The sequence below is a fragment of the Balaenoptera physalus genome (assembly GCF_965194825.1).
Source record: "Balaenoptera physalus genome assembly, chromosome: 13".
Classification (NCBI taxonomy): Eukaryota; Metazoa; Chordata; class Mammalia; order Artiodactyla; family Balaenopteridae; genus Balaenoptera; species Balaenoptera physalus.
Window position 1 is genome coordinate 52,465,084 of NC_138892.1, and position 19,192 is coordinate 52,484,275.

Sequence of the window (19,192 nt, forward strand, 5' to 3'; positions counted from 1 at the left end):
GGAAAATAGGCTGCCCTGTCTTTGGCTCTTAAAAATCCTCCTGTAAGAATCGAAGGGCTTAAAACTATTACACTAAATAAGCAAAACGCCACAGAACTATCTTTTTCACAACAGCACCTCCAAACTTACTATGTAGGCTTCTTTCTCCTGAGCCTTTGGATGAATCCTCAGGCAGATCCTGGAATTTCGCTAGTCAGCCAGAGATATAAAATGTCCTCTGAGTACTTTAGTGCTAAGACTATTCTCATTTCCGTAATTAAAATATCCATTTCTGTATAGTAGTAAAAATTCTGATCTTTATTCATAGTTAAAACTCCTCTCCTCCCTTAGCTGTGACCTGGAAGGCACCATAGCTGACTCTTCTCACTAGACCACTTCCCACTCCTCCAAGGCTAGATTGGGGCAAGGGGGTACAGGCGGGGGTGGGGGGAGCACGAAGAAGTGAGAGGAGACAAGAGGCAGGGTGTTGATGTCACCCACAGTGTTTAACTCTGGCCCCAGAGGCTGTTTACAGCTGATCTTGTTCTTAGGAGCAGCTTTCCTGGGTTCCTCCACTGGGAGGATCTGACCCCTTTGCCTGTGACAGGGCGATGCTTCCCCTACAGCCAGGGGGGCGGTTTATGAGCACATAATGAGCACATAATCACAGTGCCCCATCCACTCTGGTCCTGCCACACTGGCCTCCGTGCTGCTTCCTGATTGTCCCAGGTACCATCCCACCTGAGGGACTTGGCACTAACTATTCCTTCTGCTGGCTTGCTCTTCCCCCAGATATTTGTTCAATTATTTACAAGTTCTCCTCACACTCATATTCACCTACTTGTATTGATATAGAACCTTTTCTGACAAAAACAACAGATAAATTTTTTTTTAAAGTACCGGTTTAAGTCAGTAGTATTTATTGCCTACATTGTCTACTGTATAGTACAGTGTTAAACAAGGCAAGAGCTACAGAAGTCTTCATTTTTGTCTTAGAGAAACTCTGATAGTAATACTATTTGCCTGAACTTACTTAAGAATATAAGAGTACCGTCATCCCTCGGTATCCACAGGGTATGGGTTCCAAGAGCCCACACAAATACCCAAATCCGAGGATGCTCCATCCCTTAGTATATAAAGTGGCTCAGTGCAATGAATACAGTCAACCCTCTGTATCTGTGGTTTCGCATCGGCAGTTTCATCCAATTTGAATCCATGGTTGGTTGACCGGCTGTATTTTCTTCTGCTTAAATTAAATTCAGTGTTTTATCCCATATAACCAATTTCCTATATTACCATTTGAATGGAAAGAAATCAGACAATAGGTAAAATGTTACTGTGGTTAAATTATACTGTGCTTATATTTCCAAAAGTATGTTTGATTTTCCTATATCTTGCCTTTTATCCTAGGGATCAATTTCAGCCAACAGCTCTGATGATGGCAGAGGTTTTAAAGTAAATTAATTCCAATTAATTAATAAAAACGTTTCCAAATTGAAACATGAACAGAAGAATAGGTCATTGTATTTAGCGGAGCTTTCTTTAGTTATTCCTTCTTTCATTTATCCTATGAATATTGATTGAGCACTTTCCATGTGGCAGGCACTGCTCTAGGTGCCAGGGATGCAGCAGTGAACAAAAGAGGTAAAGTGCTGCCTCTCATAGAGCTTACTTTCCATGTGGTGAATAGGAGACATAATGTTTAAAAGTTTAAATGGACATATATCAAGTGATGATAAGTGCTATGTGGAAAATTAAAGCAGAAAATAAGAATATGCATGGTGGGTATTGCTATTTCAGAGACGATGAACGAGCCAGGCTGCTTGGATGACATTTTACTTGAAACCGGAATAAAATTCAGGGAGCAAGCTGTGCAGATATCTGGGGCAAGAGCATCACAGCAGAAAGAATAGTTAGTGCCAAGCTCCTCAGGTGGGAATATACCTGGCATGTTAAGGCAACAGCAGGAAGCTAGTGTGTCTGGAGCAGGTGGGGAGCCTTAGTTACGAGCATCTGGCCAGAGGGGAAGCATTGCCGTATCGCTTGGGATGTGTTATTCTCTGTGAACTGAAGCTTATTCAGTCAACATAGATGCCAGTATGAGACTTCATTTTCTTTTTTAAAAAGCTTTTATTATGGAAAATGTAAAAAAAGATACAAATATAGACAGAATAGAAAAATGAACACCCATGTATCTGTCACCCAAATTCAAGAATTATTAACTCATGGCCGGTCTTGTTTCATCTGTACTCCCCACCTACTTCCCCTTCCCATAGTATTTTGAAACAATTTCAGGTATCGTATAATTTCACCCACAAATATATTTAGTATGTATCTATAAAGATAACTTTTAAAACTCCACACTATTAAGTTATTAAAAATAATTCTCTAATACAAACAAATATCCAGTTAGTGTTTAAATTTCCAACTATCTCTCATAAACATCATACATTTTTAAAGGTTTGGTTATGTGAATGAGGATCCAAAAATAAGGTCCACATATTGTGATTGGTTGATAAGTCTTTTAGGTCTCTTTTAATCTATGTTTTCCCTCCATTGCTCTCATTTTTAAATTTCTTCAAATTTTTGTTGAGGAGACTAGGTTTCTGGCATATAGAGTTTCCCATAGCCTAGATTTTTCTGATTACATCTGGGTGGTGTAGTCCTACTTGTTCTTCTGTCCTCTAAATTAATAGTTTGAAAAGACATTTCTAACTTGTTTTAAAGCTAAAGAAATAAGGTAATTGCAATTTTGCCTACATAGGATAACCTGAACTGTAAACCCATGTCTGCAATAAGCATAAAAGGAAACGTTTTTTAGACAATTTTCACAGCCACTGCTCTCCTTTCGAACTCTTCTCCCTATAACCACAGCACATGGCTGACATCCTTCAGGACTGTGAGAACCCTCTAGATCACAGTCCTCCAGCCCCAAACACCCAGAAATCCTCAGGCTGTTTCTTTCTACCTATGGGTTCTCCCACTGTCTAGAAACTGCTGCCACACCCCATCAATAAGGGACTTGCGTAGTAATCCTACTATTTGTTGAATGCTTACTATGTGCCAACATTGGCTGTGTACTTTACACACATTATTTATTTTAATCCTTGCAACAGTGCTATAAAGCAGGTTCTGGCCTCCCTTCAGTTCCTCCTGCTTGCCAAAGTCCCGTCAGAGCTCACACACCTGATCTTTCCTCGGCCGAAAATGCTGCTCCCTCTTTCACCTGTTTAACTTCCGTGCATTCAGCAGACCTCAGGCGAGCCTTTCTTGACCCCAAGCTAAGTCAAATGACGTATTCTCAAAGCTCTACATACTTCTCCTCTGAAGTACGTTATCACGGTCTTAATTATTTGATTAATGATCAGCCCCCTTCCAGCCTGCAAACTCCATAAGGACAAAAACTAGATCTGTTTTTACTCATCCTTGGCATTGTAGGCATACACAAAGGCTAGTGCCTGGCACACTCAATACATATGTGTTGAAATGAATAAGAAGCTAAGATTTTGCCCAAGGCCTGCTAGTAAGTAGTGGAATTAGAATTCGAGCCAGGTTGGTCTGACTGTAGCCCAAGTCTCACCCAAATTCACCCCAGCGTCTGGATGGTGTTATTTGGACTGCTAGCTATCTCAGCGGAGAGCCAGCTCAGGAGCAGCTTAGTTTTCTTGTGTGTGGCCTCATTGTCACCTGTTTCCTGCTGACTTGTGATTGGAATTCCAGTCTACCTCTCTCAATCAAAGCTTCACAAGTATCCTGGGGCTTCTGTTTCATTTAAAGTCAGAAATTACATGACTTGGACTAGACATGGTAAGACATGATTTACCTGTTATTTTTAAGGAGATGACTAATTGGACTTAAAGCTTGTATCTGTTTTTTTATAATCATTTTTGAGCCACAAAAAATATATTAGTCACCGGGGATTCAAATAAGAACAGACAAGATCCTCTGCCTAGAGGAGAGTGGGAAGACAAGTAAATAGATTGTTAGCATAAATACAATAGTAAAGATAAGGAAGAGTACAGGAAAGAAGCGTCTGGAGTGGAAAAGTTTTACCAAAGAGGTGACATTTCACCTGAGTCTGGAGAGGTAAGTCAAGGTGGACTTTGCTTGGTGGACAAGGGCAAGGGTAGACATTCCAAGTGTAGAGGAGGGAGCAGGGTTCATGAGAGAGCATGGCAGCTTAGTGGATTCAAAGCTTGCTGTGGCCGGATCAATGCCTTGTGAGGAAAGACATGAGAGAAGAGGCTGGTGGGCAGAGCCCAATACAAAGCTGTAGCTAAACTCCTCCTTGTGGTTAGAAATTATTAAGGGTTTTAAGTAGGAGTAGTGATGTGGTCCAGCTGGCATTCAGGAGGAAAAACTGGATGATAATGTGGATTGGAGGGGATACATCTGGAGGTCATTCATTAATAGGAAGATTTGTTGAGGGACAATTACAGGGGCATGAGTGAGAAATGTCTGAATTTTGGTCGTAACAATGGGAAGGAAAGAAGGAAATCGATTTGAGAAATCAGTGAAACTTTGTGGAGGTGGGTGTTGAAAGAATAGTCTAAAAAGACTGCCATGTTTATAGCTTGGGCCATTGTTTATAGAGTGCTTGCTGTCTAAAGACATATAAGTGAACAGGTTCATTGGGAAGATAATGAGTTTGGTTCAAGCATGTTAAGTCCAAGGGTAGATGTCTGGTAGACAGCTGTAGATATGAATCTAGAGCTCAGAAGAAGAGTGAAAACTGGAGATAAAAATTTGGAGATCATGGAAATGTAGGTGTAAATCGAAGACATAGAAACAATTAAGATACCCCAAGAAGAGAGCAGAAGCAAGAAGAGCAGACCAGAAGTTGTATCCTGGAAACATCAACCTTGAAGGCAGTGGTTCTTAACTTTTTTTTTTGAGTCATGGACTCCTTTAAGAATGTGATAAAAGCTAGGGTCTACTCTCCCCCCAGAATAGTCATATACATATAAACACAAAAGCTATGGATTCTCTAATGGTGTATGGGCCCACATTCCAAACTTGTTGTAAGGTGCAGTTATAAAAAGAGAAGCATGTGAAGGTCATAGAGAAAGACTGATCAGAGAAGGAGACAGAAAATCCAGATTGTTGCTATGTATAGGTCAAAGAGAGAGAGAAGTTGATTGTGTTAAAAAATTTAAGAGAATACAGGAGAGATTAAGGCAGAAAAGTGCTTAACGGATTTAACAACTTGGAAGTCATCAGTGACCTTTTAGGAAAACATTTTAATAGTAATGAGAGAAAAAGCCATACTCTAGTGAGCTGAAGACCGATGGGCAAGAAAACCAAGGCCACAAGTATAGCCTCCTCTGGAAGCATCATAATAATGGGAAGGAAGAAAGATAGCCTGGTAGGCACAGGGTTGGGTTTTTAACCTTTTCATCACATTATTATAGATGAGAGAAGATGACATTATTGCTGGAGCCAGTCTCAGAGGATGTGGGAAGGAAGCAGGATGGAATGTGGATGTGGCCTATTTGTAAGAAAGTTGAGAGAATTCCTATCTAGCAGTCCTGTTTTCATTGTGGATAAGATATTGTCGTCAGTTGAGTGAAGACAGCAGGAATGGGGCAGAGGACTGGGGGAATCTATGGAATTGTGTGTAGGAGAAGGGAGAAACTAGGGATGTTTAAAAGAATTGCTCAGGGGTCCTCGGAGACGACTGGAGTTGGCCACATAGATTTAGCCAGTCCTCAGATGATGGGTTTTCAGCACCAGTAGTCTCCAGGAAATTGCTTCAGTTCTGTTTCTCTTTTTCTTAAAGAGGGATGATTGGTGCATGGATGACTAACAATTTTATAACAGCAAATATCCAGAGGAGCTTAGAAGATTTAAAAGGCTAATTGTGCTGTATGTTCGAGGCAATGGCTTTTTCTGAAGTATAAAAAAATTTATAGTGGTGACTATTATTTGAATCTTTTGCTAGTAAGAGTAGTTCTCTAAATTTTGGACTTTGAAAATCTAATTATAAGGTTACAGATTTTTTTTTCTCTTTGGCTCTTAGGTAGGAACAGAACAACTGGCCATTGGAGGATATCTTGTCACATAGTATTCTGATATATGAAATTGAAATGATATGAACAAAGAAGTCAAATTAAGGCATATCTCATAACCATTAACAAGTTAGTTTAATGCATTTTTTTAAAACATAAAGTTAAGGGAGAAACTCTGTTTTTTCTGGTTTTTATCAAAGAAGTTAATACTGTCCATGTGGATTCAATTAAAAAAAAAATTAAAGAATTGCAGAAGCAATTCTTTACCTGAAGCTTAAACTAAGAAAAATATGACCTAATATTAAATATTTTAAAAGCCATCACTGAGAGTATCTCCTGACATTTCTAAGTCCATTAAAAATTTCAAACACTTTCCACACTGTTTTTTTCCCCCATACCTCCTGTATAGACTGTCCCTAGCCCTCAGAGTGCCAGCTGCACCACTTGTAATGATGTTTTCTTTCCTCAGTTCCTTACCTTACCCCACGCAATACTGCCCAAAACGGTCCTTCTTCCTACTGCCCAGTTTTTAGGTTGGCACTGACCCATAACTTTGCAAATGCTTGAATTAGGGCAGGCTTATTCTGAGAAGGAGGTACTCGTCCCAGAAGGCTTGAGGAATAAAAAGAAATGAAGCTTTCAGAAACCCCACTGCTGTCGATGATCTCAGAGAGGCAGCAGTGAGCGGTGCTGAAGAGAGATCTTAGTTCCGTGCCCAGGAATTGAACCCGGGTAGCCTGGATGAAAAAAAAAAAACCAGGAATCCTAGCCGCTGGACCACCAGGGGCTAGAGGCTAAAGACAAAATTTCCCCGGCTCTTATCGCCATTTGAAAGCAAGAATGTTTCAAGGAGGTAAAAAACAGGTACAAAGTTTATTATCAGAGACACAGCGTAACACGTAGGAGAGCACACAGATAAGGAGTTTGCTTATGTACGACAGAAGCTATGCAGACATCCACACGCAGAGGGAAAGGGTACGGGCGTCCTTCCTACTGCGGAGGAGCGCAGTACGTCAGAAGCTATGCAGACATCCACACCCAGAGAGAGAGAAAGGGTACGGGCGTCCTCTCTAATGAGGACGAGCGCAGTAAAGAGGTGATTTAAATCACTTATATAGGACAGTCCTTCCGGGTCTTTGTTTACCTTTGGACAATTATCTTGTTCTATTTTCCACACGTGACTGGTCCTAGGATCCTCCCCAACATATGTGTGCGCAAATTTTTGCTAATATGGATCCCACCGCAGAGGCCGGTGGGGCGTATGTCCACACTTATTATGAGGGTGGCGCCCCCTCCCTTTTTCACCCCCAAGGAGCTTTCCTGTGCGTGTGCAGACAGGGAAGTTTTCCTTGACCTCGGCAGTGGTCATCTTATCTCTTTACTTCAGCAGAGCTCAGCTTCTGGAGTCTGGTGAGAACAAAGCTTCACTTTTACTCCACCTGACAAACACCGGCCATCCAGCCCAGGGGCCCATCTATCTCCTACCCTACCAACATTGCTCTTTCCAAGGAAAATTTTGGCAGTCTGGTGAATGTGTGCCGAATTTTGTTTAGAGCCTACATGGTCTTTATACTGATACCCTTTTTTTCAGTCTTCAAAAAAACTTTAAAAAAACCTCTTCCATTCTCTAATGCTTTGCTTTTCTGCTGCCTTGTTATACCCCTCCCTCAAAAAAATTAAAAAGAAGACAAAACCTAACTTTTCATTTTATCTAATACAAAATAGCAATATAGCTAGCTCTCTTGCATTGCTTTCCTGTCTTTAGGAATCTTAAAAGAGAGTGACTAGCCAGGGATTTGTCAGATAACCGGGTCTGTTTCTGGTTTGCATGAGCGATGATGGTTCCAAACCCTAGGAGGAAAAAATGGAAAATGTCTTAGATATTTCAGATTCATGTGAAGCCAAACCGTGTGATCTCCTGCCAGTTTTAGTTTACAAAACTCTTGTGGTCCCGGCTGTGTTTACTTGGACTTTAAGTTTTACTATTACCATTATATTCCAATAACTTCACTCCCTCAACCAGCCCACTGACTGTGGTCTACTCTAGTGTGTATAAAAACGATTACTAGAACAGAAGAACTAGGCTGATTGAAATTCTCTCCTTAAAAATGTTAATTTCAATGTCAATTTAATCCAAGCCAGCTACATAATTAAATAACTACTCTGCATGAGAAGGTGCTTTTTCTTTTTGTTGTTGAAACAAGTTCCTCTTAGGGCCAGTTTCAAAAGAAACCAGGAAAGAAGTCATTGTTGATATTTCAGTGACATTGGCAATTGCATATTGTAACTTACAGAATGCAAAATTTATGTAAATTTATACAATTTTACAAAATTTATAAATTTTAAATTATATAAATTGCATGTCGTTATAATTATATATATGTAACTTATAGGAGAGATGCAAGTGAGAAATATGAACCAGAAGAGCATTGGACAGTCATGTTTCAGAACTGGACCTTGTTTACACGATTTGCTTATATTCCTTCTGGGAGCCTGATTGCCAAGGTTTTGTCCCCAAACAAGCATAAAACGGTTACAAACTATGCCCAGATTGGCTGGATATCAAATGTCAATGTTTGTTTGATTGCTCCTTTCTTCTAAAATGTTCTCTATTCTCTATGTATGCTGCGGTGACTGCCATACAGCAAAGTAAAAGAGAATCTTTTGACCCATAAAAGTAATTTAGCAATTGCCAGAACAGAGAAGCTGCTGCCTATCAGTAGAGTCAGAGGCTAATGCCACTTCACCACAACAATGTGTTCTGGAACGCAGTGGGCTTACACATCTGGATGTTTCTTGGTAGGTCATTCATTCATTCAGCAAATATTTATTAAACACCTTGTGCTGTGCACAAGGCTGAGTGAATCTCCAACAGAGTTTTGGAAAAAAAATATAATCCCATCCTCAACACAAAGAATCCAAAATGTATATGAGAATACGTGATATACACATGTGAAAATTTTCATAATAATACATGGCGGTACATGTTTAAGGGCCAGGCTGGTTTAAGTCCTATCACAGGTCAATATAGGCCAAAACACTGGAATACAGGTGTGGCTCTGGTATGTACAGAGCAGGCCAGTTGAGCTCCATCAGTGTATCCCTGTTGGGGAGTAGTAAGAAATAAAGGAAATGTGGAGCCAAATTGTGGAGGACATTCAAACAGGCTAAAGGCCTTATCCTGGAGATAAAGAGAGACAGGAAAGGATTGTGATGTGGCAAAAGTGATACTAATTCAAAAAGATACATGAGCCCCTATGTTCATAGCAGCACTGTTTACAATAGCCAAGACATGGAAACAACCCAAGTGCCCAACAGATGATTGGATTAAGAAGATGTGGTTTATACATACAATGGAATATTACTCCACCGTAAAAAAGAATGAAATACTGCCATCTGCAGCAGTGTGGATGAACCTAGAGAATATTATGCTTAGTGAAATAAGTCAGACAAAGAAAAATACTTTGTATCACTTATATGTGGAATCTAGAAAATAATACAGGGACTTCCCTGGCGGTCCAGTGGTTGCGATTTCACCTTCCAGTGCAGAGGGGGATGTGGGTTCAATCCCTGGTTGGGGAGCTGGGATCTCACATGACTCGCGGCCAAGAAGCCAAAACGTAAAACAGAAGCAATATTGTAACAAATTCAATAAAGACTTTAAAAATGGTCCACATCAAAAGATAATAATAATAATACAAATAAATGTATATACAAAACAGAAACAGACTCACAGATATAGAACACAAACGTGTGGTTACCAAAGGGGCGAGGGAAGGGGGGAGAGGCAAATTAGGAGGATAGGATTAAGAAATACAAACTACTATATATAAAATAGATAAGCAACAAGTATATACTGTGTAGCACCAGGAATTATACCCATTATCTTGTAATAACCTATCACGGAATATAATCTGCAAAAATACTGAATCACTATGTGGTACACCTGAAACACAATATTGTAAATCAACTATACTTCAATAAAAAAGTGATGTTTTCATTAGATATATTGGCTTATGTTATGGCAGATATTTTAAAGAGGCAGGATATTTCAGAAATGTTACAGTAATGCCACCTTGAAGAAATAAAGGTTGGGTTAGGGTGAGCAGTGGGAATGAAAGGAAGAGACAGAATCAAAAGAGATTACGAAAAGAGAAAGGATAAGATTTTGGTGTCTGGCTATCGGGAGAGGCAAGAAACAACTCTAAGGTTTGGTGCCTTTATTATGGAAAAATGATAATACTGTGGACAGATGCAAAGAAAGCAGGTGGGGATGGTGCTTTGTGAATGAGGCTCCGTGCTGACACAGCACGCCATGACGTGGTGTGAATGGTCCGCGCTGAGCATCATTGCTCAGAAGGAAATATTCAGTACTTCAGTCTGTGAAAGTGCAGGAGTTTTATGGCAGAATGTAAAGAGTGAAGAGCTGAGGCTTGAGTCCGAATGATTTTCTGAGACCGTGAGCTGAGAGGAGACTTAATAAGGACATGCAGGAAAGTCAAGATGTGGGAGAAGAATCAGCGGAGTGTCCCAGAATCCAAGGATAAGGAGTTGTGAGTTTGAAGGATGAAATTTTGCAGAGAGGTAACAAGAAGAATGCCGAGGAAGAACGTGAGATCTGGCATTTTTGGTCTAGACATTCAGGTGTCAGATTACTTTAAGCATTGGGCATGCTTATTCGTTTTGTTTGGGACTTCAGCATTGAACTCTTTTCCTTTCTTGCTTATTTTAGATTTCTTCTTGCATTTCACATACCGTGTAGGAGCTATTTTATATCCCTTTAGTAATTCTCATGCTCAGGGCCTGGCTAATCTGAACATACTTGTATGCTATAATAGTAGGTTGTTGTGACAATTAAATGAACAGTGACTAGAGTATAATGAACACTCAGCAAAAATTATTTGTAAAATTTCAAACTCTATGGCAGCATGTTCTGTATTTTTTAATATATTTATTTATTTATATTTTTTATTTTTGGCTGCGTCGGGTCTTCGTTGCTGCGCGCGGGCTTTCTCTAACTGTGGTGCGCCGGGGCTGCTCTTCATTGTGGTGTGCAGGCTTCTCATTGCGGTGGCTTCTCTTGTTGCGGAGCACGGGCTCTAGGCACGCGGGCTTCAGTAGTTGCAGCACACGGGCTCCAGAGCGCAGGCTCAGTAGTTGTGGCGCACGGGCTTAGTTGCTCTGCGGCACGTGGGATCTTCCCAGACCAGGGCTCAAACCCGTGTCCCCTGCATTGGCAGGAGGATTTTCTTACCCACTGTGCCACCAGGGAAGTCCTGTTCTGTATTTTTAAATCACCTGAAATTTTTGGAGGGACAAATACGATACCTTTATTGTTTAAGTTTTCCCATGAACACAGGCCAACATCGTAATACATGAAGTTAAAAGAGGTTTGAGAGCCATGGTTTTATGAAGAACCTTTGATTCTTAACTCAGAGGTTCCTGCAATTATTGTGCTTATTAGATTAAGTGTACACCATAAACTCAGAACTTCAAAGGTGGAAAAGAAATACTGGATTCTCTCCATTCCTTCCAATGGTTAATGCAATTCTCTGCTTCCTTTCTCCATGTCTACCCAAAAATGAGTGCCAGAGCAAAGGCCTTATGAGTTATCCCATTTTGCTGTTTAAATGATGTCTTCATCTCTTCTGGAAGGAACAACTCTAATATTCAGCCAAGTTGCTTGGAAGCAAGTTAAATGGCTTCCAGCCCTCCTTTCTTGATAATATTTGGGTGTCTTTTATACCTCTCTATGAAAAGAAAATTTACTGCGTGGCAAACCAGGCCAGCAAGATTTCTCAGCAACTTAATTTAGAAGTGAATTATTCTTCTGAATAGACCCATTCTTTGTTTGAATACAAGGCAATCCTTTCATGTGTTTCCCAAATAAGCATCCTAGTTACCGCTACCTGAGTTTCCACTAGTGTCATTTAATGTAACAGAATGTACTTTTTCCTAATAGAGGTTTTATGCTCTCCAACATGGCACCTCCTTATTGCAGTTCATGCTCTGAGTTACTTTTATCTCAATAATAAATCTGCAATTTGTGAAACTTGTTCCCAAACTTTAAAGCTAGCTCTCTGTTCTCTTTGGCATAGAATTTAGGTTTTATTTGCCCCAAAATAAGTTTTTCCAGGAGAGAGGTTTGGGACTAAGAATGTTTATTATAAATAAAGTAAAAATAGAAAGTCCTGTCTAGGAGTTATAATATGACATTAATAAATCTATCACCTCTTTCATCAGCCATTTTCTGTGATTTTGAGGGAAATATTTAAGCCCTTAAGCTAAATGAGGAATATATTTCATCTCTACCTCATGGTGATGGTAATTTATTTGTAAAAATATTTATATGGTATTGGCGGTTTTGATAGATTGCTTTATAATGAAAAAGTGAAACTTTGAAAGAAGTCAGTGTTTAGATCAGACAAAGGGTTGGTCAATTTCTAAGTGGTTTTCAAGTTGGAGTTTTTAAGAAGGCAGTGGACATGAACATGGACAAAGTCCTTTTGAAAAATATATACCAGGTATGAAGAAAATTATATACTTTAGAGATTATAGCATCATCATCTCTAAAAAGAAAGCCAAGAAGAAACTGTTTTGACCAGTTCCTTGTGATAGTCTTAGAACTGTAGTAGAAAAGCCATGATGTTTACTGATTCTCAAAGAAATCAAAGGGACACCCTAAAACCTGTAGTGTAAAATTTGTGATTGATAAGATCAGAGTATTGGCTTGCCAGAGAAGTTCATTAAACCTAGCTGCAACCTGTGGCGAGGCCATGCCAATGCTAATTATAAACTCTCTGGAACTGAATATAGCGCATTCGTGCTTCCCAACCTACTTTACGTGACCACACTCAAAAGCAACAACAGGAGACCCAAAGGTTCTATGAAGTTATATTTCTGGACTGAGTGAAATTCTTTCAGTCCCACTTTCTGTGAACATCATCAAAAGCTTTTGAAAGAGACATTCAGGATCTGCTTAAATACCGAGTGTTGTTTTCTGGAAGCACACTTTCAGGGAGACTGCAAGAGATTTAAATACATTGTTACGTGAGCGTGGCCCCACTAAACAGAAGCCCAAGAAGAATATTTCAACTATGATCAGAGATTTATACAAATACAGCCAATGATTATCATCAGCCACACAGAACTGAAAGCAGGGTATGTGATTAATGTCTGTTGTTAAATAAGTTTATTTCACTATAAAAGGCATGGAACCACATGTAGAAAATTTGGAAAAGAGAGAAAAAGGAAAAAAATCAGTTACTATCAATCTTACACAGTCATGCAGGGCAGGAAAAGAGACGCAGACGTAGAGAACGGATTTGTGGACACAGGGTGGGAAGGGGACGGTGGGACGAAGTGAGAGAGTAGCATTGACATACATAACACTACCATGTGTAAAATAGACAGCTAGTGGGAAGCAGCCACATAGCACAGGGAGCTCAGCTCAGTGCTCTGTTATGACCTAGAGGGGTGGGATTGGGGGGTGGGAGGGAGGCTCCAGAGGGAGGGGATACATGTCTACATACAGCTGATTCACATTGTTGTACAACAGAAACTAACACAACATTGTAAAGCAATTATACTCCAATTTAAAAAAAAAAATCCTACAGTCATTGTTTTAATCTTGGTGTCTAGTCTTTCATCCTTTTTCTTATTAATGCAAAAAAATGATTTTAAAAACTTACTGAAATTATAGTAGTTTTTATAAATGCAATTTTAAAATACATCATCCATGTAAACATAGATTTAATTTATAACGTGAAAGGTATAATTATGGAGCAGCAAATGATAACATTATGTGTTATTTGAAGCAATATAGCTACTGAAATGTTTTATTTTCAACATATTTGCACTGTCCATTCAGCTCTTTTCCATTGTTAAATGTACTATAAATACAAATATTTCGAATATTTTGGCATGTGGAATTTCACAAGTGGTTGTTGTGTTACTGTTGCTAGCTGATATTACTGTACTTGGTAATATAAATAACCAAAAGTTATTAATTACAAGGGCATATGGTGCTAAATCCCTTCATAATACCAACCATGATATGCTTTAGAACAAAAAGGGGAATGACAAATATTATCTAGTAAAGTATAGAGGGAAGCACAGCTGGTAGAAGTCATTTACAACACCTAGATTCACGAAACGCCATCTAAGGAGTAGCCCACTTTTAATAGTCGTTGATTTTCCTGAAGGGACATAAATAATGTTTTCTTTTTCAAAGGAATTCATTCCAATTGAATGACCTTTCCTGATGACACTCCTTTCATCAGAATTCTTGCAATCCTTCCCTTAGACAGGGTAGAAATTAACTGTCTTATGACCCTTTATCCTCAGGGCCCTCCTAGTGAATGAATTTAGTAAAATTAATTCACACAACTCTTTTTACCCACCCAGGGAACCTTTCACAGTGGTCTTCTGGAACCACTGACACAATTCAAAGAAGTGGTTGCAGAGGGAATTTGGTCAGTGAAGGTGCCCCTTTTGACCTAGTGAAACCTGCAAGTGCTTTTCAACTCACTCCAGGCATGGACAGTGTCCCTATAGCTGCTGAGATTACCCTCTTGCATTAGCACCCTCATGGTAAAGTCCTTAATGCCTAATACATTTTTATTGTGACTTAAGGCAGAAAGTTGTGTCAATGTCTACCATATATCTCTTATATCTTGCACATTGGAAAATAAATTTTATACTGCATATAAATTTTTATACTGCATATAAGAAAGGCTGTATTCTTTTTTAAACCTCTTCCTAGCCCATGTTTATGTAATCAACTTAATTAACCCATCCAAATTCTGGATATCTCTACAGATAACTGCAGAACCACTCAATCTGCCTATCTTTCATTTCAGAATCTGTGCTATTTATTGATTGTTCTTTATTCCTAAGCAAGAACACACTGTTTCCATCACAAACCGTTTTAATAATCCAGCTGAGAATCAGTTAAGCATCAAAGCTCTACAGTGAGATTATACATCACTACTTTCAGTATTTCATGGCCATTCAAGTAGCAAGAATCATTTTCTCAACTAGACTCAGTGGGAAAATGAAAAATGTTTACAATGTAAAGCTTTACGGCTTGTTGTCATATTGAACAGGTGGTTTTTACATTTTTAGACTTTTCTCTCCATAATTAAATTGAAATGTAAAATATAAACCTTCCGAAGGGAATGATACTGAAAAATAAACGTTAACACCAAGATAATTAAATTTTGGACTTTCATGTCTTCTTTTGCCAATAGGTTGCTGCTTTCATTATCACTTATTTATTACATCTTTCCAAATTCTGGTCAAAGACTCACGTCAGATTTGAAAAGAATTAAAGAATGACCCAAGAAGCTGAGATGGATTTTCTAAGGGCTAGTTGAAGATTGTTTTGACATCACCTGTTTCCTTAAGAGAAGTTTTCTCAATCCTTTTAAGCTAAAAGGCTACCTTGTGAATATCTTGGATATGTGTTATTAATATTTTTAAAGAATCATTTCTCTCCAAGCAGAGTCTAATTCTAGAGTTCTAAAACCCAGAAGAGAGAGTTATGCCTACACAATATTTTAAGTGCCGTGTGCTCCAGAATTCCTGTAGTGAGAAATGTCAGTCTTCCATCAGAGGGATGATGAATTGAGAAGTGCCTTCCCACTCTCTGTGGTTTCCATGGTGCTGACTGTCAATGCCTTTTGTTGTAGGCAGAATACTTCTATGAATTCCTGTCCTTGCGCTCCCTGGATAAAGGCATCATGGCAGACCCAACCGTCAATGTCCCTCTGCTGGGAACAGTGCCTCACAAGGCATCAGGTGGGTGGTCTTTGCCTCAGAGAAAGGTTTACACTTAAAATATAATAGCGATGGGAATATTTTAGATCCATATGTCACCCATCAGAGAGATTACAGAATGTTTTCCTGAAGAGATCTATTGATTTTAGGGCAAATCAGTTGTTATGTCCCTATTTCCTTTGGGCAAAAGATTAGGATAGGTGTGAAGAAATGGAAGTTTTAGAATTTCCTAAAAACTCAGTTCATAAATGATTCCAGATTAAAAAAAGAAAAGTCACTATGTGAGATATACTTGGCCAACAAGTGTGAATTAATGTAGTACATATAAATGTGGCAAAGATGCAAAGTAAGTGATCGAGAGAGAATGGGACAAGTCAAGAAAAACATCCCCTAAATAAGCATTGTATTGAATAGGAATTTGAAGTAGAGAGGAGACATAGAAAAGTCGGAGAAAGGGGTTCAGTCTTTCAGATCTAATCATCCTTCTCTACTAAGAAAATCCAGTATGCAGTTATTTGTTTAGAACTTTTCAACTTACAAAACACCAGTTCATGCATTATCTAATTTGTGTTCTGGGAGGGAGTCAAGGCCTGAATTACAGCTCCATTTTACAAGTTAGAAAATTGAGGCTTGTGAGGTTTAATTGACTTTTCCAAAGTCATGTATTAGTAATAAACAGTGGAGCTGAGACTAGAGCCCAGGTTTTATGACTTGTAGAAAAATACAGAGATCACTTATGTAACTTATGTTACATTGAGTATATATATTTTTTACATAATTGTAGTAATATTATATATTTGGTCTTGCATAATGATTTTTTGGCTTTTAACATTTTAACATAAGCATTTTCCCATGTCATTACAGATTTTTCCAAAAGTTATTTTTAATGCCCTTATAATATTCTGTTTTATGAACATACCATAATTTATTTACTCATTCCCTTATTGTGTTACTTAGATTGTTTTTAGGGTTGGCATACTAGAAATATCACAGTAAACGTCATTTTTAAAGTAACAGATGGTCAGTAGCCCTGTTTGTCTTATTCACCATGACTGCCAACACAGGGCCCAGCATAGAACAGGCTCTCAGAAAATACTTGTTGGATTCATGTGTGTAGCAAAATCTTAAAGTGCATCTCATTATTTTGTTAAGAATAGATTCTTAGATGTAAAATTATTGTGTCAAATGATATGAACTATGAACTTTTTAAAAGGCTCTTAAATTGCCAAAATGCCAAATTACTTTCTGCAAAGGTTGTGCCTATTTGCACCCTGGCTAGCAGTGTTGGAGAGTGCCTGGCTTACTAACTTCATCAACATGTGTTATTAATCACGTTAGCTGTTTTGCTGACTTAAAAAGTGAAAAGTGGTTTCTCAGTGTTCTTTCAATTTGATTTTTAAATTCCTATGAGGTAGGAAGTTATTTTCTTGTATCTGTTAGGCAGTGTAAATGTCTGTGTGCCGTGCTCATTTTTATATTGAAATACTGTGGTTCTTCTTATTAATTTGCAAAGCTCACTATAAAGTACTGACTGTTGATTGCAATTTTTTCAATTTATGTTTTATTTTATTTTTTTGCGGAGGGATATGCAGAGGCTTTAAAATCCTGTGTGGTCAAAACTATCTTTTCCTTTGTGATGTTTTTCCTATTACTTTTATGCTTGGAAATTAATTCCTATTCCAGAGAACTGTTAGGTGATAATTTATACATGCTTCTAATATTTTATAAAAATTTATTTTGGCAGTAGTATGAGGTGGGCTCAACCTGAATTATTTTTCTGAATTGTCAACTTTTCCAGTGTAAGAGGTTGGACTGAGTCAAGATATGCTCTTTATTTTACAATAAGTTTTTTATAGATAAGAGTTGGTTTTAGAGACTACTGTTTGTTCTAATATTATAATATTTATAGTTCTATAATATATTAAAATAATTGATAGCACAATCCTGTCTCTTAAAAAAGAAGATTAGTCTTATTCTTTTAGAGGAACATTAGAATAATTTGTCAGACATCAAATGAAGATCTCGTTAGGAGCTAATTTTTTTCTTTTCCATTAGGGTTTATTATAGGATATTGAATATAGTTCCCTGAGCTATACAATAGGACCTTGTTGTTTATCTAGTCTATATATAACAGTTTGCATCTGCTAATCCCAAACTCCCCATCCATCACTCCCCCACACCCCTACCCCTTGGCAACCACAAGTCCGTTCTCTCTGTGAGTCTGTTTTGTATATAAGTTCATTTGTGTCATATTTTAGGTTCCACAGATAAATGATATCATATGGTATTTGTCTTTCTCTTTCTGACTTACTTCACTTAGTATGATCATCTCTAGGTCCATCCATGTAGCTGTAAATGGCATTATTTCACTCTTTTTTATGGCTGAGTAATATTCCACTGTATATATATACCATATCTTCTTTATCCATTCATCTGTTGATGGACATTTAGGTTGTTTCCATGACTTGGCTATTGTAAATAGTGCTGCTATGAACAAAGGGGTGCTTGTATCTTTTCAAATTAGAATTTTCTCTGGATATATGCCCAGAAGTAGAATTGCTGAATCATATGGTAGATCTATTTTTAGTTTTCTGAGGAACCTCCATACTGTTTTCCATAGTGGCCGCACCAACTTACACTCCCACCAACAGTGTAGGAAGGCTTCCCTTTTCTGCACACCCTCCCCAGCATTTGTTATTTGTAGACGTTTTAATGATGGCCATTCTGACTGGTGTGAGGTGGTACGTCATTTTAATTTTGATTTGCATTTCTCTAATAATTAGTGATGTTGAGCATCTTTTCATGTGCCTGTTGGCCATCTGTATGCCTTATTTGGAGAAATGTCTATTTAGATCTTCTACCCATTTTTTGATTGGGTTTTTTTTTTTTTATATTGAGCTGTATGAGATGTTAGTATATTTTGAAAATTAACCCCTTGTCGGTTGCATCATTTGCAAATATCTTCTCCCAGTCTGTAGGTTGTCTTTTCATTTTGTTTACGGTTTCCTTTGCTGAGGAGCTAATTTAAATTGATGAAATAATCAGGAAATCAGGCACGCTTACAGAGTCCATTTTCAGGTTGTAGTTATCTACTACTTCCAATGTACTGTATTGCCACATCCCAGCACTGTAAGAGTTGGGGACTAAATAAGCACAGAGTTTCTCTAATTTCCTGGCATAGGTGCCCATGTGGGTATAGACAGGAAGAGTGTGAATCTGAGTTTCTCTTGGGTCATCCCAGTGCTGCCGATATGACTCACAGCCCTCCCAGAGGATTTACTTCCAATCCAGATGGGTTTAGGTTCTAGGAAGCTCCTATGAAGGAAAAAGGTCTTGGGTTCTGGAGGTACACTCACCTAAGATTTGTAGCCTCAAGGATATGAATATCCCATTCCAGATACATGGGCACCCCAATTCCGCTCAGA

General features: G+C 38.5%; 1 protein-coding gene across 2 annotated transcripts in view; it reads left to right on the top strand.

Moving 5' to 3' along the window:
- WIF1 (WNT inhibitory factor 1) overlaps nucleotides 1-19,192 on the top strand; it is an 87,433-nt gene that overhangs the window by 34,668 nt on the left and 33,573 nt on the right. For both annotated transcript variants that reach the window (XM_082422867.1, XM_082422868.1), the window contains one exon: nucleotides 15,680-15,788. In XM_082422867.1, coding sequence (XP_082278993.1) covers nucleotides 15,680-15,788 — 109 coding nt within the window. The remainder of the gene's footprint in view (nucleotides 1-15,679; nucleotides 15,789-19,192) is intronic.